The sequence below is a fragment of the Tenrec ecaudatus genome, chromosome 14 (assembly GCF_050624435.1).
Source record: "Tenrec ecaudatus isolate mTenEca1 chromosome 14, mTenEca1.hap1, whole genome shotgun sequence".
NCBI classification, from domain to species: domain Eukaryota; kingdom Metazoa; phylum Chordata; class Mammalia; order Afrosoricida; family Tenrecidae; genus Tenrec; species Tenrec ecaudatus.
This window is the reverse complement of record NC_134543.1, coordinates 113,491,762-113,512,508: the sequence shown is the minus strand read 5'-3', so window position 1 is coordinate 113,512,508 and position 20,747 is coordinate 113,491,762. Positions and strand designations below refer to the sequence as shown.

Genomic DNA, 20,747 nt, shown 5'->3' with positions numbered 1-20,747 from the left:
GGTCCGACCATCAGAAAGCAAGAGACCTGAGAACTCGAAAAGGCAAGGCTCACAGAGCCATTTATCCCTCCGCCCTTCAATTAACTCCACATGTGTTTATCGGCCAGGTTGTCACAAGAAACTAACAACCTCAACCCTCAAGGAGATAGATTGACACGGTGGCTGCAACAAGGCTCTCACACATCAGCAGTCACGAGGACCGTGCAGGGCTGAGCAGTGTGTCCTTCGGTTGCACTTGGGATCTCTCTGAGTTGGAGCTACCTTGACTGCATCTACTAACGTTTTCAGCAGAAGATCCGAGTTAGGAAACATGAAGTTTACCGCAACAAGAGTGTGGATCTCTGTGTAGCGGCTGTGTCTGAGAAGCCTGTGAATGTTTGTACCAGGGCTCCCAGTCTTTTATGGCAGCCCAACTCCCTGCTGAGAATTTGCATTTCCATCCCAGAGATGGGGAGTCAGAATCTCCATTATAACAAGATCCTCAGATGATTAACTATAGTCCATCAACTGGGATCTGTAAGCCCCACCTGATCATCACCCCGGGGTCTTTTTAAAAGCTAGATTCTGATTCAGTATATCTGGGGCAGAAATGCACATTCTCAGCAGAGACATTCCAAACCGAAGGAGCCCATTGAAAACTCTCCTTTGTAGAGTACCTGCGGTCCACTCATCTGCTTGGGCTTGTGGCTCTAGGCATGTGTCACTCCCAGGCCCCCTCACTCTTCTGCCCTCTGTCTCTGAGTCAGGACTGAGTCTCATCTCGGGAACGGCAGCGCTTGCTTACCTAGCTGTAGGGAATGAACACAACTCCAATCACTTCGTGTGGTTAGAGGGGGCCAGCCCCCCACCACTGATCACGGTTCCGGTAGGCACAATTGTACAGTTGAGATATATAAATATTATCTTAAAGTCTTCAAGAGCATGAGAGGTAGAAGATATCGAAATAATGGAGTCAGACACATTTCATGGTAGCAATGCTCACCTCAACCCCTCTTGGTGGTCCATGTGGAGAGTGGGGGAAGGGAAGGAGGACAAGGGGAAAGGGAACAGGGGAGCGAGGACAGGAGAGGAGAGGGGGAGCCTAGAGAGGAGCTGGGAGGAGCTGAGAGAGCCCTTTATTGCTAATCTAGGCCTGTATGTCTTTGGGGTCAGCGCAAGCCTGCTAATTACAGGTAAAGTCATACATCACAGGAAGGGGTTGCACTATAGGTTATACTACTATGAGAGGGGGACAATCTAGGTATACATGCAATAGGAAGGGGAGGGATTGGGGGCACACATGTGACAAGATGGGAGGTTCCTTGATTCAGGATGGCAACCTGACTTTGGATGTCACTGAGCCGGTTTGATATGTTCTCTGGATCTCCATAGAAACCATTATCAGTAGGGTGTGTACCCCACCTACAGGAACCAAGCTAATGGTCTCAAGCCTTTAGGGAGTAGCCCATTGTCCTTAACAGCAGGGGGGGGGCTACCTGTTTGGCAGTTGAATGCCTTCAGGGAGGATGTCTCTAAGCATCTGACCTCCCACCATATGCTGGCAAAAAAAACCAATGTTTGGCATGTCTTTGCGGGGAGACAAAGCTGGGGAAATGTTTAAAAAGCAAAGACGACACCTTGGGGACTCAGGGTGCCCAATCCACACCATGCTCCTTTCATCCGCCTCCTGTGGTTTGTGAAAGCTGGACTCTGAAGAGAAGGGCAGGGGGGGATCCATGCATTTGGGTAACGGCGTTGGCAAAGGGTATTGAAGGTGCTCTGCGCTGCCAGACAAACGAGTAAATCGGTTGGGTGAGAAATGAAGTCAGAATCCTCCTTAGACTTGTATAAGTCCTACTTTGGACCTGGTATCGGGAGGGTCTCGTGGTTGGTAAGGTAGAGAGTCAGAGAAGAGGAGGTCCATCTTTGATGAGATGGATTGGCACCTGGGTTGCCACCAGTCTGAACTGACTTGATGACACCTAGCAATCATCTCCCTTCAGAGTCACCCTCTTTCTTATCCCCCCATCATAAATCCATCCTACCTGTTCTAGCATTTCATTTAAAGGGACTCACCATGTGGACTTGTTTATATCTGCCTTCTGTGATTCAGCATACTACATTCTTTTTATTTTAAATCATTTTATTGGGAGCGCTTACAGATATCTTAACATTCCGTAGTTCAATCACATCAAGCAGTATTGTACAATTGCTACCATAGTTTCAAAGCATTTTCCTTCTTCTTGAACTCCTTAATATCAGATCCCCTTTATTCCCTCCCTCCCCCCTCCTCCCAGAACCCTTATTTTTATGTTTTGTTTTGGGGTTATTTTTGCCACATCTTACACCATCCACTATATCCATGTCCATACAGTTCCATTCACTTCCTTCAAGTGGGCTGTGTAGTGATCAGTGCTGTCCCATCAGCCTGCTCCACTTTCCCCCTTCCTCCCACCTATTCCCGTTCCTTGTTAGTTGCTAAGTAGTACTACTCCATTGCATGGTGCCCTAGGTGACGCTGACACCTCAGAGCTCAATGACTAATCGAAAGGTTGGTGCTTCAAAGTCACCCAGAGGCTCCTCCAGAAACCCATCAATCCCTCTACAGCTGATAGAGCACAGATCTCCTCGGACGCACCGGCGGTTACCACGAGCCAGAATACAGTTGATGGCTTCGGTTGTCTAAGTAGCCTGCAGGGTTATTTTGTTTTTAATTCACCCTTCTGTTAATAGAGTCCTGGTTGTGCAGTGGTTAAAGTGCGTGGTTGCGAACCAACAATGCATGAACCTACAGTGGAGAAAACCAGAATGTCATCAGTTCGTTACCTGGGATTGGTTTAGTTACAGAATCTCCTGAAGGTGTAATCCCTTAACCCCAAAGGCCGTTTCCTATTACGTTTGAAAGGTACCAGGAGACGACTGGCCAGATGTGCAGCCGCTGGCCTCTGATGGGTCATTATCTGCCGCGATGTCTGTGCTCTTGCAGTGAAGAAGCAGAGAGTCACAAAGGGCGGCCTCTTGCTGGTGTTTGTCCCCAGACCCTAAGGTAGAGGCTGATGGGAATTCAGTGTTCGGTGACTTGGTGTGGAAAGATGGTGGGCACGTAAGGAAGTATGCAGCTTTTCCTCTTGCAGACACCAAAGTGCCCGATTACAACCAGCAAGGGTTTCCGTTCCCGACAATTACCTTCAAAACAGGGGGGACCATGCAAAGTATTTCATCCCCCTTTGACCTGGGAGTCTGTGGAGACAAAGGAGATCCTCTGAATACGCTAAGGGCCAGCATGCCTCTGTGGAAGCCTGGGAAAGTTGGAGGCTTTAGTCCAGTTGGCTCTGGGAAATGACAGTTGGGGACCAGATGCCCCCTGGCATCAGGTTTCATCAGCTCTGGGATCCTAGTGTGTGGCTTCTGGGACATGAAGCTGTCAGGTGCCGTGGAGTCGATTCTGACTCGTCGCGACCCTGTCTGTATGACAGAACCCAGCACCACCCGGTCCTGCACCAGCCTCACAAATGTTACAGCCCCTGTGTTCGTCCATCTCCTTAGACGCTTTCACTGCCCATCCACTTTACTGGGCAGGAAGCCCTTGTCCAGGGACTGGGCTCGCTTGATGCCATGTCCAAAGAGGGCAAGACAAAGGCTTACCATCATTGCTTCTAAGGAGCATTCTGGCTGTCCGTCCTCCAGCACCGGTTTGTTGGTGCTTCAGGCCATCCATGGCTCTTTCCATGTTCTTCACCAACACCGTCATCTGGACATATCCCTCTTCTCCAGTCTTCCTTATCCGCTGTCCAGCTTTCCCATGATTGGAAGTACCATGGCTTGGGTCAGGCCCAGTGACGTCTTTGCCCTTTCCCACTTGAAAGAGGTCTTGCGCAGCAGATTTGCCCAGGGCAATATGTTTTCCTGAGCATGGATTTTGGATCTAAGCCGCTTTCCTGAGCATGGAATTTGGATCTAAGTCAGATGCAATCCTTGATCACTTCCCTCTCTGTTTAGCGAGCGGATGTGTGGTCCACTTGTGAGATTTCCGTTTGCCTTCAGTGGAGGTGCAGTCCACGAAGGCTGTCATCCTCGGTCTGCTCCCCTAAGTGCCTGAAGCTTCCTTTGCGGCCTGCCAGGCAGCTTGCAGCATTGGCGTGGTCACAAGTTGTTCCCGAAGTCCGGGGCTACGTGGTTCATCATGCAGCCCAGCTCCTGGAGCCACGCACTCAGCACACAGACTGAGGAGTATGGTAAATGCTTTCTTAGGGGATGCGTACTGTCTCCACCTGAGCACTTCACAGCTCTTGTTCCTGTCTGCCCGGCGGGGTCCTGAGACTTCAGGGGCTCCCCTGGGGAAACCACGGATACCCAGGCAGAGAGATGCATGGGCCCACCTGCACATGCAACCCCCGGCACACTGCCTGGCTCAGGAGGAGACCCGGAGAGCCAAGAGGAGCTGCTTTGCTTTCTTGGTAACCCAGCCCTGGGCCCATGCAGACACATTAGATGCTTACGTGTTGACTGAGCACGTGGCAAAAGACAAGGACAGAGTGGCTTCGTTGCTTAGTGCCACCATAACAAAAGTACCACAAGGAGGTGTCTGGGAAGAATAGAGTGAATGTTCCCACCCTGCAGAAGGCTAGAAGTTCAAAGGCAGAAGGTGGCTCCAGGGGGAGGCCCTTCTTTGATTGGTCATGCTTCTAGAAGCTGCAATTCTTAGAGTCCCTGGCCACCCTTGGAGATGGATGCTTCTGCCCTGCATGTGTCTCCACACGTGCTGTCTGGCTGCTGTGTGCCTGTGTCTGTGTGGACATTGTAGTACTCCGCAGTGAGTAGGTTGAGGGTCTACTGGACACTCGTATGACTTCAATAACATAGCATAAGAAAACGGTCTTCAAATAGGATCAGATCCTGTTTGGTACAGGGCCAGGCAGGGAATGTCTATTTTTGCCGGGTCGGGTGGGGTGGGCAATTCAATTGCTAATGTCAGTGCATGATGGGGACCGATGAATCATAGGACCTGCTGGTCGCAATTTCAGGGTGAGGCAGGGCCATCACCTTTCCTTATGTTTAGCAGCACTAGGTGCCAGTGGCCAGTTCTGAAGTGGGTGGCCCTCCTCAGCACCTAGGTGCGAATGGGTTCTCCTAACTGGGTTTGCAGTCAGCACTGCCAGGTGCACCAGCACGTGCTTAGGCTGGCTGCCTTTCCACAGTTCCCAGGCTAGGAATCCGTGGCTGCCAGCCAGCATGATAAGACCGCAGTGATAACCCTGCTGTAATAACACTTCTGTAGTGTTTCCCAAATTGCTCACAAGTGCATAGTCTAACCCGGGAGCCTCACCATGTTTGTGGGAACATGGAATGAAAAGAGAATGACCCCCTCCCCACCCCCAGAGCTTTCGCATCCCAGATAACGTGGAGAAAATCTTGTACCCATTTTATCGATGAGGGGAGCAGTGAAAGGCCCAACCCATAATGAGTGGATGGAGAAACACATCCCCACCTGCTGCCACTCCCAGGCAGCCCACGGGTCTCCACTGTGAAGGGGTTCTCGGGCTCTGTTTCTCAGGCTCCGGAAACATCCTTGCCTGGGAAATAGGGCAGAGAAAGAGCCAAGCCTGGTAGACTGCAGATCCCTCTAAAAATGACCTGAAAACCCGGAGTCAGGTGAAAGTCTCCGAATGAAGAACTCGACTCAGCGGGCTGAAAGAAACCTTCCCGTGTCTACGCGCCTGCCAGTCAGGGTCTGGCGCTGCCGAGGCCGGGGCTCAGCCCGTCTCATTCTGTTGGTCAGTACAACAGGGTTTGGATCCCCGATCCTGAAGAAGTGTGGACGTCTGCAGAGATCACAAAGGACTACAGAGTCGGCGACAGAGTCCTGGGACTCCGGCTAGAGGATGGCACGGTGAGCGTCCTGCCTCGAGTGGCTGCCAGGAGTGGCTGGGGTGGGGAGGGCACCCAGACCAGGGGTGGCTGGGGGTGGGGAGGGCACCCAGACCAGGGGTGGCTGGGGGTGGGGAGGGCACCCAGACCAGGGGTGGCTGGGGGTGGGGAGGGCACCCAGTCCAAGGGTGACTTGGGGTGGGGAGGGCACCCAGGTCGGCCTGGATGGTTAAGTACTCGGTGACTAATGGAAAGGTTGGCAGTTCAAATCCAACCCAGAGGCATCTTGGAAGGATGGACTAGTGATTTGCCCCTTACGGGAATCGACACTTACAATCCAGTGAGGCCCACTTCTGTTCAGACACACACAGAATCGCCATGAGTCGGAATCCACTCGATGGCAGCTGGTTTGGGTTAGGGTTTAGGGAGTGGGCTGGGGCAGGTGGTCCCGGTGGGAGACCCCAAAGTAGGGCACCAGCGCCCTCCCCGGTGGCCGGCTGGCACTTGGGACACATGGTTACCTTTGTAGCACTGTCCCTTGTGCCCCTGCCTTATCCCCATTGAGTGCCCTACAGCCCCCAGGCTTCTCTGTGCTGAGGTCCCAGACAGGGGACCACCCTGTGCCACTCCCTGCGTTCAGGGTCTTGTTTGGAGAAGACTGGCCAGTGGCTAGCCGTTTTGGTTTCCTGGATCTCAGCAAAGGAGTCCCAGTGGTGCAGTGGGTGAGTGCTTGTCTGCTGACTGGAAGGCCGGCAGTGGACCCTATCGCCACTGTGAGAGAAAGTGGTGGCCAGCTGCGTCCCTAAGACTTACAGCCTGGAACACTAGGGAGCAGTGCTACTGTCTTACAGGGTCACCACGGGTCTGAATTGCCTGGGCAGCAATGGATTTGGTTTCCATTAGTAGAAGTGCTAGACTGCCAACAGCAAGGTCAGCAGTTCAAACCCATCAGCTGCTCCATGGGAGAAAGACGAGGCTATATGCTTCTACAAAGACGCACAGCCTCGGAAACCCGACATAGAATCGGCAGTGGGTTCATCAGTAACCAAGGCGCACTGGTCATGCAGCAGTTAAGTGGTTAAGCATTTGACCGCTAACACAAGGTCAGTGGTTCAAAGGCACCAGCTGCTCTGCAAGAGAAAGGCGTAGCAGGTGGGGTCCCTAAATACTTACAGCCTCAGAAACCCCACGGAGCGGTTCTGCCCTGCCCAGCAGGGTCACTCCTAGTTGGGATGAACTCACAGCAGTGGGATTTGGTTTCAGCAGGGGCTGGGTAAAGATTAGAAACTGGAAGAAGTAGTTTGAGCCAAGGCAGCGACAATGGGGAGAGAAGAGCCTTGGTTTGGGAAGAGGAGAGAGAGAAGCACAGGGAGAGAGAGGAAGTGTGGAGAAGAGAAGGAGGGAGGCCGAGGAATACAGTGGATGGGCGTATAGACCATGGCAGGGAGACAGGCGGGGATGAGAATGTCAGGCTCTGTCTCCTGAGCTGCCTCTGTCCGTGGTGGTGTGGCAAGGCCATGCAAGGTGAGCTTTCCCACTTGTTCCCACAGAGGGATGAGCTGGGAGGGACTCAAGGCAGCCTATGACTTTCGACCCTCTAGCACCCTAAGATTTTGCATCTGCTCTCAGCCTTCTCTGTGAATCATTACAAAAGGCACCCCGTTTCTTCATAGCTGCAGTGATACCCGGATCTGTAGCTATGGCGACTGACTGTTTTTCGGAATTGAGCTGGATAGGGGCCCATGCTCTGTCTGATGCCAAGAAGCATGGTTTCAGGGGAATGCCACATGTGAATTGGAGTGCCAGGGTCTCCCGGGCATGAAAATGTTCTCTGTGGAGAACAGGGCACAGTGTTTGTTTTCACTCAGACTCTCCTGGAGCTGGGGGGCATTCCCTGGGCTCCTGCAAGGGCATACTCTCTAGAATCAGACTGTCTAGGCGCAGATGCTGGCGAGCCCACTTGATTCAAGGGTGGCAATGGCCCCCATCTGTCTCTGAGCCTCGGTCTCCCTGTCCATCAAGGGGGTACTGCTGCTGAAGATCCTGGGGGGCAACCTCGGAGTGGGAGTCTGACTCCAGGAGGCTGAGGGAGAGGAGGGAGGCACATCTTCTGCTGAGCCTCCCCTGCCCCCATGGAACCCACCCAGAGGCTCTGCTCCTTGGAAGAAAGGCCTATTGATCTCCTTCCGGAACCTCAGCCACAGAAGCCCCTGTGGAGTGCAGTTCTACCCTGGTGCCCAGGAGGTGGCCATGAACAGACTCGGGGGCTACTGGTGAGGTTGGTTGATTGGTTTTCCCTTCAGTGCATCCTTGCAGTTCAGTTGCGTCCTTCTGTGCACAGTCAAGGTGCTGGCGAGGCCCCAGGCAGCTTTGTCTGGGGAGGAAAATCTCAAGCCAGCAGCTGCAATGGGATCAGGTAGCCACATTCCTGGCCCTGAACCTGCTCCCCAGGGAGGGCCGAGGGAGGCTGGTAAGGTGGCAGGCAGCCAGATGGCTCATTTACGTAACCCTTTGTCTGAATCACAAAGCCTGCCCTGTGTGGGGACATGTCACCTCTACCCCAGCTGTAAGTCTGACGTGCTTCACATTTTCTTCCCCGCCCCACACTCTCGCTCAGGCACATGCGCACATACACACGCACCAAACCCAGACCCTCAGCCACCTAGTGACCGAGACAGTACACCTCCAGGGAAGCAGAGAGCCTCGTTTTTCACCCAATGTGTGCCTGGTGGGCTTGAACTACCTACCTTGTGATTAGCAGCCCGACCCCTAACCTGAAGCACCACCAGGGGTCCTTATACACACAGTATGTACACCATGCATACACATGAAGGGGCGGAATTAGCAAGAAGGACTCCTGGCCACAAAAAGAAAACAGGAAAAAGAAGACAGACAGAGAAGCTAACAATCATGCATGAGAAGTAATTTCTTGATTTCTTTCTCAAAATCAAAGCGTGTCCATATGACTGTTCTGGGACAGGGGAGGCCCACAAATTGAGTGGCACCAGTACCGTTCGCGCAGGTAGCTGCTGTGAGGCTCAGCTTCCAAGAGTCCGGAGTGCCCTGGGCCGCTCTCCTGGTAGGAGGCAGACAGACCCACAGGCTGCCTGTCGACAGGAGGCTGTGTAACAGCAAAAGGACACAGGCTTCGGAGCCAGATCCGGACCAACTGTGGGACCCCAGATGGCAAACGTAACCTCTCTGGCTCTGTCAGTACCTGTTAGTTGTGTTGGCTCTGGCCCCCTTAGAAGACAGCTTTGAGGGTCGCATAGGTCTGCATTGTGGCACCTGGGACACGCTTTGCGGGGCTGACTCAGAACCACGTATCACGTGGAAGCCAGCAGTGTTGCCCGACACCATGACAGCGGCGTGGGCAGGTAGAGCAGAAACGTGCTTGCTGGGTGACTTTGCTGCAGGCACCTGACCTCTCTGGGCTTACCTCTCCTCTAAGCCCTGAACTGACGGTGGAGGAAGTTAGAACAGGTGACAATAAGGTCCCTTGAAGCTCTGGTAATTCGAGAGCCCAGCTATGTCTGGGATGGACGAGGAGGAGGGAGAGACATTAGTCTTTGCCTTCCTTGCGCATAGGCAGTGCTTTGGGGATTCTAGGTCGAATGTGGCCTAGCCTGCGTAAGTGACTCAGCCCAGGACGGGAACCGTCGTTCTGCGCGGGGGCAGCCTTCAGCCCTGGGTGTCTGGGTGCTGCAGGTGGAAGTCCTGTGCTCACGCGGGCCCCTGCAAACACTTCTCACCCCCAACTATCACATGACAGCAGCCTCCACAATCTCAGAGCCACCAAGGAACCTAGAGCAGGATCCCGTTTTCAAATGAGAACTTCCATGGAGCCTGACATCGAAACCACATCAAAGCAGAGCGCTGAAGGAGGACCAGCCTCCCCAGGTGGCTTCCCCTGGGCCTTAGCCCAGCCCAGCGAGCTTGTCAGTGCTCCCTCCCCACCCCATCCTGAGCATCAGCTATGAAGATTTGCTGCTGCTGCTACGTAAGGTGGTTTTTCAGAGCGTCTGGGGTGGATTCAGACAGGAAGTGGGTAGGATGAATCACAGTTGCTCAGCACAAATCTCCAAAGTCCTTAATGTCCAGAGCCTTATTGTCCCCTTCCACCACCACTCCACCCCCACCCACCCCCCAGGAGTTGGATTATCCCATCGACCCGGAATCTCTGCCGCCGCTGCGCAATCCCGACATCCTGGTGGGCGAGAATGACCTCACGGCTCTTAGTTACCTTCACGAGCCCGCCGTGCTCCACAACCTCAGGATCCGCTTCGCCGAGTCTAAGCTCATCTACACCTACAGCGGTAAGGGACAGCCCTGCGTGCCGTCTGTCTAAGCTTGTCTATACGCCTACAGCGGTAAGGAAGCCCGTCCAGGAAACAGCCACGTGTGCTGTCCGTGTGTAATCACACCGAATGTCTGCCCAGATCGCTCCCAGCAAGGTAGACGCTAGAGGATCGTGGATTTGTGTTATGAAAGAAGTATCGAGAGGGGGAGAACCTTCCAGAAGAACTAAGGCGGAACGGCCAAGAAAACAGATGTAGAAAAGATGTTGAGTTCCTCCTGGGATAGGCTGGGTCTTGTTTCTTGTTTTAGACAGTGATGTTAGTCTTACATTGTCCATTGCAAAAGCCTGCCCTTTGGGGGCGCATTGCCACACATCTTCTCATCCATCCCTCAGAATGGCCTGGAGAGGGGGGTAGCATCGGAGCTATGGAACATTCCATAGCTTGACCAAGGTGGCCAGAGAAGGGTTAGCAAGTGGCAGAGCTGGGGTTTCCTGCAAGAGCCTAGCGAGGCCGGTGGCAGGAAGAGTCTCATAACTGCATCTGACGTCTCTTCTCAGGAATCATTTTGGTGGCCATGAACCCTTACAAGCAGTTGCCCATCTACGGAGATGCCATCATCCACGCGTACAGTGGGCAGAACATGGGCGATATGGACCCGCACATATTTGCCGTGGCCGAAGAGGCGTACAAGCAGATGGCCAGGTACCCTCCACAAAAAAAAAAAAAAAAAAAAAAACTCCAGAGGGGCGTCCTTTATTGAGCAGACCCCCTTGGATGGGAGTCCTTGGGTGGTGTCAATGGGTGAGGGCTCAGCAGCTAGCCTGAAGTCTGGAGGCTCAAGTTCATTCAGGGGACTCAGAAGAAAGGCCTGGTGATCTCCTTCCAAGACAAGCAGACATTGAAGACCCCGTGGAGCCCAGGTCTGCTCTGACACACACAGGGTCACCGGGAGCTGTAGTTAACTAGATGACAACTGATCTGTGACAGCAGTGTGCAGGTCACTGAAGGGTATAGATTAAGGTGACCAGATTTTAACATTGGTAAAGTGGGACACCATTGATAAAACTCATATCTTGGTGAAATAGCCACATGGCAGCCGAAAACCATATACCTTAGCTTGTCATGTATTCTTTCCAAAAATCAGGACTTTTTAAAACGCCGTGGGATGCAGGACAAATTGTTAAAAATCAGGACTGTCCCACCAAAAGCGGGACGTCTGGTCACCTTAGTATAGATGGGAAAGGCCAAGACTAGGCCTCTCATTCATCTCCCAGTGGTTATGTCTGTTTTCCACATCCCCCCATTTTAGAGCTTTTCCTAGATGATTACCAACTTAACTGGGAACTTCACTGGCGGGCATCTCTGGCATGGCCAACGATGTATTTAAAAGATCCTTCCACGTGTCTTTTACCACACCTATTTCTGAAAGTCCTATTGGATTCCCCCTCTACCCTAATCCTTGGCCATCGTGTGGAGGGCAGTGGCTTCTATGTCACAGAGTAGCCGAGCCCTGGCTCTGGGCCCAGCATCAATCCCTCTGTCCTCACCTGAACAGTCTGGCTGGCGCTAGTACCTACCCCTACGGGCAGCTGGAGAGGAGTAAGTGCCTAGCACTGACACATGCCAACTGCACGATCACCATTATTTGGCCAAGAGAACCGCTGCTGAGTCACATGGGTGTCTCTTTACCTGTCGTCTTCGATATTACATGAGGCCCCCATGAGTCAGAATCAACTTAAGGGCATTTAACAAGCACCTGGAAATCTGAGCCCCTCCCACAAGGACAAGTGTGCTTGTTGGGCGTGTGTTCTGGAGTAGAGGAAGACTCCCGTCCCTGCCCACCACCTCAAGTTGGCTTCAAGAGACCAGGCTTCAAGTTCTGCACACTGGACAACCTGCCAGGACATTGTTGCTCTAAGCCCAGGTCTTAGCATTTCAAAGCTGGGCACATGGAAACATGAAGGGGCTTCAAAAAGTCTGTGGGAACACGGAGTTAAAAGACAATGGAATTTTCCCATGGACTTTTTGAAGCCCCTCGTACTTCCCGGAACTCATCGGGTTCGGGTGATCCAGGACAATGAAGGAAGTGCTTTCACACCTGCGAAGTGCCCATGGAGCCTGGTGTAGAAAGGCCCCCACCAGCCGGCTCACTGCAGGCAGCCGTTTGAGTACACCACGTGGTGTGTGCTGAGCGCGTGGGGAATCTGGAATTGGGGTGCGGGGGTGGAACGGGCCCCCCAAGGAAGGCCTTTCACATGTTGGTGGAGGCCTAAAGTCCATCCCAATGACTCCGCTTGGGACCTCATGCCTGGTTTCCTCCGGACTGGACCCCATGCCCCTTTGCTGATTTTGCAAGTGTCTTCCCAGGCCAGTGAGCCCTCACCGTGAGCCTGGCTCTCTGTGGGGAGCCCAGTGGGACTTCCCAGTGCATCAGCCAGTGGGGACCCGGGGTGGACTTTAGCGGCTCTCCACACGGATATGGCAGGACCAAAGCTGCGGTCAGGTGTGCAGCGTGCACACTTAGGAAAAGACCAGGAGGAAACTCCCCAGAATGTTCCGCCTCGTTCCTGTGGGGACGAAGAAGCAGACTTTCCCATCTTCCTGCTTGGTTACGTTCTCCTTCCTAAGCATAGACTCCCTCTGGGGTGGGAAGAAACAGGCGTTTTTGTTTTTAAAGAATCCTTTGATTTATTGTAGAAACCATAAAAACCAGTCGATAATTGTGAGTGGGGAGTCGGGGGCTGGGAAGACGGTGTCGGCGCGCTATGCCATGAGGTACTTCGCCACCGTGAGCAAGTCGAGCAGTAAGGCGCACGTGGAGGACAAGGTTCTGGCGTCCAATCCCATAACCGAGGTGAGTCGCCCTGGCTCGAGGGGAGCGGCAGGCAAGGCCAGAGGCAGAGGCAGGGGTGATGCGGGCAGGCTCCCGCCCTCTAAAATCCAAAGAGGGGACAGAGGGACCTAGAAGCCTGTTCTGCAGTGCGATTGAGGGAGAGTGGGACAGAGATGATGGCTTTGGGGCTCTTCGTCTCTAATGCTGGGCTCCCTGAAATTCTACTGTCAGACTTGGAGTCTTACATTTTATGTCGCAGGGATGGGCCTTCGCCGGTAGGCATCCTGGTGCACTGGATCAGTGATAAGCTGGATCTCATGAGCTGATTATTAAATACTTAGGACTCTCTTAGGAGCTGACTGTTAGCCCTTTGATGGCTTCCAATCAGTCGTGATGGGAGTATTTACACCACAGTCAGTGGCAGGTCCTACAATCAAGGCTCTTTCCCCATACTCCCTGAGTATATTTCTCAGCAAGGCACTCACGGGACGAGTAGGGCCAACTCAGATGGCCCCGAGGTACAGCAGCAGCCCCCCAAGAAGAACAGCCATCTGAAAGGCACACGGGAGGGGCCTAGGGGCCAGCGAGGGCTGGGCAGTAGTGGAGAAGGTATAGTTGCTAGGGAAGGAGAGATGGAACTTAACAAGTTAAGACGTAGAAATAAAGACTCATGCCCAAAAGGATAGGAGCAGAGGAAGGGAGTCGAAGGGAAGGTCTGAGTAGGGATAGAAATAAAGGCTGGAGGAAGGATCCCCAAACCCAGACCAGCCTCCCTGCCCTCAAGTCAATGCTGACTCACAGCAGGCTGATAGGGCAGGGTAGAACTGCCCCTGTGGGTTCCCAAGCCTGTGCCTTTTCCTGGGAGCAGAAAGCCTCCTCGTTCTCCCACGGAGCCAGAGAGACGTCTAATTGAGCACCTATCATCGTTGCGGCGTGATTGGGCACTGTGCGCGAATTGCCTCATGCAAGCCTCTCAGCTCTGTACGAGGCACAGTATTCCCCACTTAGACCGGGAAAGACGGACTAACTTGCAGATAGCAGGCTTGGAACTGAGGACTAGGAAACATCCGAACCTGTGTCTCCCACGGAGGTTGACGAAACGTGCCCCGGTTCCTGCCTCTGACCTTGCCCCAGGGAACAAAGCCCCCCTCTGCTAATCCGAGCTCCCCGCAACTTGCAGGCTCTGACTGGACACCAAACAGCTCCAGACCCAGAGGTGTTTGTAAGGTTGTTACGACAAGAGACGTGTTTGTTTTCTAGGCTGTCGGGAACGCCAAGACCACCCGCAATGACAACAGCAGCCGCTTTGGGAAGTACACCGAAATCAGCTTTGACGAGAGGAATCAAATCATAGGCGCCAACATGAGAACGTACCTGCTGGAGAAGTCCAGAGTTGTCTTTCAGGTAAGGATGCAGATCCGCGTTACAGGGTCCCCTCTCCCCCTCCCCGCTCCGGCAGCCCCGTGTGCACTGCTGTGCCGCACGCACCCGGCAGCCTGCGTTTCCCGTGAGGACCGGAGCTTTCCCATCAGTCATTTGTGGGCTGGGTTATTTTTTCCACTGATTAAAAATGTGATGGATAGATTGCACTATCGATAGGGTTGGATGAGTGGGAGGAGAACGTGATACCTTCGTAATTTGGGGCACTAAACATTGTTTCACAGTCTAATGCACTTGTTCGAATCCATTTGGAAGTACCTTGGCATAAAGGTCAGGTGATCTACTTCCTAAAAAAACAGCCTTCGAAAAACCCTATGGTGCCCAATTCGGCTCTGACGGACATGAGTTAGAATGAACATCAAAGCAACTTTTTTTTTTAAAGCAGGTGGAGTTTAAGAGAAAGGCTTTTCAGTCAGTAAAATGGAAACCGTTCTACTTTTAGGCCAGCAGGGGAGCAAGAATAAACCTGTACTCCACCCAGCAAGCTCCCTAAACATTTCAACCAGTGTGAATCAAATAAGGATCTCGGGCGGCTCATGGTTCAAGGTTTCAGCTGCGAACCCAAAGGTTGGCAGTTCGAACCCACCAGCTGCTCCGAGGGACGAAGCTGTGGCCATCTGCTTTTGTGTAGATTGTAGTCTTGGAGACTCAGTGGGACAGTTTGACCCTGGCCTACAGGCTTGTTCCGAGTTGGGATCTACTCAAAGGCACACAACAAGGAAGCAGCCGTGAATTGACAGCTGACATTTTGGAGAATGTTTGCGGGCGATAACATTTCTCTGGGGTCCCTGTGGGAAGACTGTCCTGGGCCACTAGGTGAGAGGAAGGCCTGGCCAGCAGCACCCAGCTGGGGGCACTACGGGGGCCGCCGCCTGCTGCCCGGCCGAGGTAAAAAGCAGAGGTGTGCGTTGGTTTCCATGAGCTGGCAGCTCTGGTGGCTGGTGCCCTATAGCCACAGCCTGACATTTTCACTTGCCGAGGCTTAATGTTGCTTTCAGGACGTTTCTTTCTCTTTCGCAGTCAGAAAGCGAGCGCAATTACCACATCTTCTACCAGCTTTGTGCGTCCGCCCAGCAGCCGGAATTCAAGCACCTTAAACTGGGTACGTGATGGACGGCGTGGAAGGGATCTTCTCCCTCGTGGGCCGAGAGGCGAGGCTAATTATCCGTTCTTCTTACAGCGACGCACCTGTCCCCAAAGGGGTTCTGTCCAGAGACACGTGATCCCTGTGCTTCGGGGTGGGATGGATGCACCTCACTAAGAGGAATTAGGGGAGCGGGGAGGCCGGCGCAGGTCCAGGGAGGGAGAATTTCTTGCCAAAATTCACTGGGTGACTGTGGTCCTCCGGCTGGAATTTCCTGAACAAGACCTCCTGACGGCAGAAACTATGATGGACGCCCCCCCGCCGCCCCCCAACTGTCCTTCTTAAGGTTAATCTTGGATGGAGATTTCGCTAAACATGTATGCTATAGTTCCAGATTTTAAAGCATTGCGATGAATAAGTAACAGAACGCTTGCCACGTCAGCTGGTTTTTTACGAGTACAGTCCAGTGACCGTCATTACGTCCGCCACGTCATGCAGTCATCCTCCCTCTGCTCCCTGACCAGAAACTCAGTGCCCCTTAAGCAATACACCCCCATTTTTCCGGGGAGCCACTAGCAGGCGTTGGCCTCTGTGTGCATTGGCCGTGGTGCATCCTGCGCTTGTGTTTCTCTGGGTCTTGTTTCACTCCAGGTAACACTTTCCAGGCTCATGCTTCCTCTCGTCTAAGAGGATCTCCCTCGCAGTTGGACTTGTTTGGTGACTCGGAGTCAGAACTACTTGTAATAATAATTCCGTTAGGGGACAGCTGGGGTGTAGGATGTTTGTCCTTAGCACAGCAGGGCATTCTTGTCCCAGCCCTTCCATCGTGGACCTTCGTGCTGTATTGTAGAAGGAATCGGAGGCAAGCCCCAGCGTGAGGGAGCTGCACGCATGCCCGCTGGGGTCTTGGAGAACTGGCTGGCACTCTTTACATCTAAATCCCGTCAAGTTTCAAATGAAGCTGATACCCAGGCCTTGTCTCCCAAATAGGATGTGAATATGAGTGTGGAAGGGCTTCCACAGGGCCTTCTGCTGCTCAACTAGTAGGCGCACATGGGCCCCTTGTCTGGTTCATGGTCCTAAGAGAGTGGACACGCTGGACCTCGTCACGCTGGACCTTTTGTCCCTCGCCTTCTCCTGGTTTGCTGGCTTTCTTCTCACTGTGTTTTGTCTCGCTGGCCAGAGGGTGGACACATGTGATTTAGGGGAAGGAGAATGCGACACACTCGTACGCTCTCAATGTGTTCTGTCTAGTGTGGGTTCCGTATACCCAAGCAAAGCAGGAGAGGCACTTGATGTGTAAGGGGCGGCAGAGGGAGGTAGTGCCCATAGGGGTACTGAGCGTCTGTTGAGGGTGATGGAACTTGGAATTGGATGGTGGGGGCGGCTGTGTAACAGGCAGAGGGGTGTTCACGTCACCGAGATGTACAAGGATGGCGAAGGCAAATGCTTTGTTGTGTATCTTTCAGCAGTGGTGTGTGTGTGTGTGAGAGAGAGAACAAAAGCCAATAAGCATTGGAATCTGGCTTTGTTTAATTTTTAAGTACACGAGACAAAAATCTCGCCATCCTCTCTTCAACAGAGCATTGCAGCTAACCTTTACAAACAGTGTTTATCATCACACGCCTTTCTTTCTCACCTTTGGGGGAAGTGTTCCGAGTCGATCCTCACCTGTACATCCCGCGGGGGCCCCTGTTCCGTTTCCCCTTGTCCCTGCAGTCCCTCGCTGAACTGTCCCCTCCGGCCCTGCCTCCCTGGGGCTCCTGCTGCTTTATTTAAAAATTCGTGTTGTTACTGTTTTTTTGAATTGTGGCAAAAATATACACCACAAAACATTCTCCAGTTCAACAGCTTCTACATGTGTAATCCAGTGCCAGTGATTAGACTCTTCGTATTGTACGCCATTACCGATACCCTTTCCCAAATTATTCCGCCACCATTAACGAGAACTCAGTGCCCTCTGAACAGATATTCTTCGTCCTTCACCCGTGGTCACCATAGGGCAAGTCTGCTTCCTTTCTTTCTTCCTTCCTTCCTTTCTTTTTTATTAGTTTCCTTGGTGTAATATTCATGCATCGGACACACCCATTCTTCCATCGCTTTTAGAGAGAGTTGGATGTGCATCACATGTTTCCTGTTTCCCTCCCTCTCTCCTCTCCTGCCCCTTTGCGTACTTTGCCAATGTGTGAAAGGTAGACAGGCCTTGATTACCATTTCTGCTGGGACCTTGAACAAGTCGTCTTCCTCGTTTTTGAGCCTCGGTGTCCCTGTCCGCTGCAGAGTCCCGAGAACTGAGTTAGACAAGGTTTGTGCGGTGCTTAGCATCATGTATGAGGTGTTGGCATCTGGCTTCTGCTGGCACTGAATCTTCCTTTGGGGTTTCAGGGAGCGCGGACGAATTTAACTACACGAGAATGGGAGGCAGTACCGTGATAGAAGGTGTAAACGACCAAGCGGACATGGCTGAGACTCAGAAGACCTTCGCCTTGCTGGGTAAGGCCAGGGTGTGGGCCAGTTTCTCCAAAAAAGAGGTGCCCGGGGTGAGGCAAGCAGACGGTATTTTAAAGGCTCTAATCTGAGCTTTCCCAAAGGGGTCCTGGCTGCTTTTCCCATAAAGGCCTAGAAGGGAGCCCAGGGCTCCATCCACCTCACTGGTAGAGCACAGACTGGGAGCCCTTTGGGGCCTAGAAGGTCCTCTGGACTGAGTACGAGGACTCCTGAGAGTAGAGGGCCACTTCACGTCAGAAGTGTAACGCTGACCCGCCTTGACCTCCACCAATGCTTGGGTGATGAGAATCGATGATAGATGGTGATATATGGGGCTTAGAGTCCATACATGGAGCAAGTGGCCGAGCGCTGGGGGACTAACTGAAAGGTCGGCCGTCCAAGCCCACGCAGGAGAAAGGGCTGGCGACCTACCTTCTGAAAGGTCACATCCATGACCCTGAGGAGCACATCTCTACACGGACACAACACGGTCTCCGTGAGTTGGAAGCAACTAGACAGGCACCCACGGGCTTGGTTTGATACACATACATAATTTGGAGCTTATTATGGGCTAAGGAGCCCTGGAGGCATTGGGCTGCTGACCACAAGGTCAGCAGTTCTGAGGCACCAGCCGCTCTGCTGGAGTCAGATGATGCTGCCCGCCCCTTTAAGATTATAATCTCGGAAACCGTTCACAGGGTCCGTGTGACCTGGAATTGACTCAATGGCAGTCCAGTCGAGTTTGATTTTTGTGGCATAAACAAGGAGCCCTGGTGGCACTGTGAGTTAGGTGCCGGGCTGCTAACTGAAAGAGGAAAGGTGAGGCGGTTTGCTTCCATCAAGATGTAAAGTCTCAGAAATCCCATGTAGGGTTACTATGAGTCAGAATAAACTCAATGGCCCTGGATGCGGGGGGCTGGGAGGCAGCTAAGCCAACAGCTTGGGGGTTTTGCCACTCGGAAGTGCTTGGGAAGCAAGCCTGCTGACCTGCTTACCAAAGGTCACAGCCTGGAAAATCAAGTGGGGCTGCCGTGAGTCTGAATCTGACAGCCACCAGCAAGCAGCAAGGAGCTCTTTTGCTTGAAGAGGATGGGGCAGCTACCTGTCTCAACAGAGCAGTGTAGACCAAGCAGCTCAGAGAGTCCCCCAGCCCTCCTGCCCACCCGGCCTCTCAGTGTCGTCGCTGCCACCCCCCCCCCCACCCAAAGCTCACCCAGAGACTGCAGTCCTCACCTCGCCAAGCCCCGCGCCCACTGGCAGGTCCTGTTTTTGTTTATGGGGCTTCAAGCAAAGTCCTTCTTAGCAGCTGGTTTGGCGTATTTTCAGCTCGGCGACATCCGGTTAATCCCCACATGGTGACAGATTTCGTTTATTCTTAATTTCTATTCCACCTCCAGCAGCCAGGCTCCCCTCGGGAAATGTGGCAACTCAAATTAAGATAAAGGGGGAGGATGCATTGACAAAGGGACCAGCTACTGAGATGTGGGGGTCACAGGGAGGCTGTGTGGGGTGGTGCAGGACTGCAAGTAGCAGCCGTTGCTCACTGCTGTTCTGTCGGGGCTAGAAAAAGAGAAGAGAGTTGGGTAAGGTGAGCCGGCCGATCAGGAGCAGCCAGTCCAAAGCAGGAAGGAGACCAGCGACAAGTAAGCCCAGCCCTCTCTCTCCCTGGTCTCCTGCCTGCATTGCCCACTGGCACATCCAGCAGGAAGCCAGAGCCCAGGAGATCCTGTTGAGTTGGGGGACACTAGGGAGACCCTGTTGAGTTGGGGGACACTAGGGAGCCGAGGCCCTGGTGGGGCAAATGGAATCCATTCAGCACCCCCACCTTAAACGGAATGTAGGGAGTTCGTTACAAACTAAATTCAGAGACTAAGCGGGAGCTGATTCTCTCTAAGAAGCTGTTGGGAAAGTCAGTCAGTCCTTCAAATATGACTTTGTCGGTCAGAGGTCCCAGCAGCCGACGGCAGAGCGCGGTGTTGTGTTGACGCCTTGTCTGTGAATCCACAAGGTCCGTTCCCATTCTGTGCGTGGCTGCTCCTGGGGTGGCTCCAGTACCACAAGGGCGTATCTTCTTCACAGCAAAAGGAGAAGAAATGCAAAATTCCTGACTCGGGGACATTTTTTTGCTTTGTTTTCAGGATTCAAGAAGGATTTCCAGATGGATGTTTTTAAGGTCCTGGCCGCCATCCTACACCTGGGCAATGTGCAGATCACTGCGGTGGGCCACGAGCGGTCCTCCATCAGTGTAAGACGGGGTTCGCCCACTCACCTGTGCCTGGCTGGGTTTGGGCGGTGCGGGAAGACTGGCTCCTGGTCTACCTGCCTTTGCATTTTCCCACCAGACCTAGGTGGGCCTGCTGGGGAGACCGGTTGGGCAGGGATAAAGACTAGGGTGTCCCTGGGGTGCCTTTAGGAAGAGTGAAGCTGCTTCCTTCTTACAATAGTAGAAGGGGGTGGGGGCACCCATTCTGTTTTCCTTTCGTTCAACAAATATTTTATTAAGCAGCGCCCACTGTTAATTCCTCGGCTCTCTAGTGCCTGCGGTTAGAGCAAGAGCGGGAGCTACAATGGAGTATGTGCTCTGGGGCTCTGTGCTTCCTGTCCTGGTGCCTGGTGACCAGGACGTCATTCTCCCTCCTCTCCCCCACCCTCACCCGGAGTGGCCTGCCAACCCCCTCTGAGAGCCAGCCCTCACCTCACGGCAGATCTTGGATTGGGGGAGAGAGGAATTGGGGGCAGGGTCTGGTGGAACTAA

The 20,747-nt window shown here is 53.2% G+C and overlaps 1 protein-coding gene across 1 annotated transcript in view; it reads left to right on the top strand.

Annotated features, from left to right (window-relative positions):
* The window catches only part of MYO5C (myosin VC), a 90,478-nt gene that overhangs the window by 15,046 nt on the left and 54,685 nt on the right, over positions 1 to 20,747 (top strand). The window contains exons 3-10 of the mRNA XM_075532307.1: positions 5,759 to 5,869; positions 9,998 to 10,163; positions 10,706 to 10,850; positions 12,846 to 13,002; positions 14,242 to 14,385; positions 15,442 to 15,523; positions 17,891 to 17,998; positions 20,131 to 20,237. Of these exons, the coding sequence (XP_075388422.1) occupies positions 5,759 to 5,869; positions 9,998 to 10,163; positions 10,706 to 10,850; positions 12,846 to 13,002; positions 14,242 to 14,385; positions 15,442 to 15,523; positions 17,891 to 17,998; positions 20,131 to 20,237 (1,020 nt within the window). The remainder of the gene's footprint in view (positions 1 to 5,758; positions 5,870 to 9,997; positions 10,164 to 10,705; positions 10,851 to 12,845; positions 13,003 to 14,241; positions 14,386 to 15,441; positions 15,524 to 17,890; positions 17,999 to 20,130; positions 20,238 to 20,747) is intronic.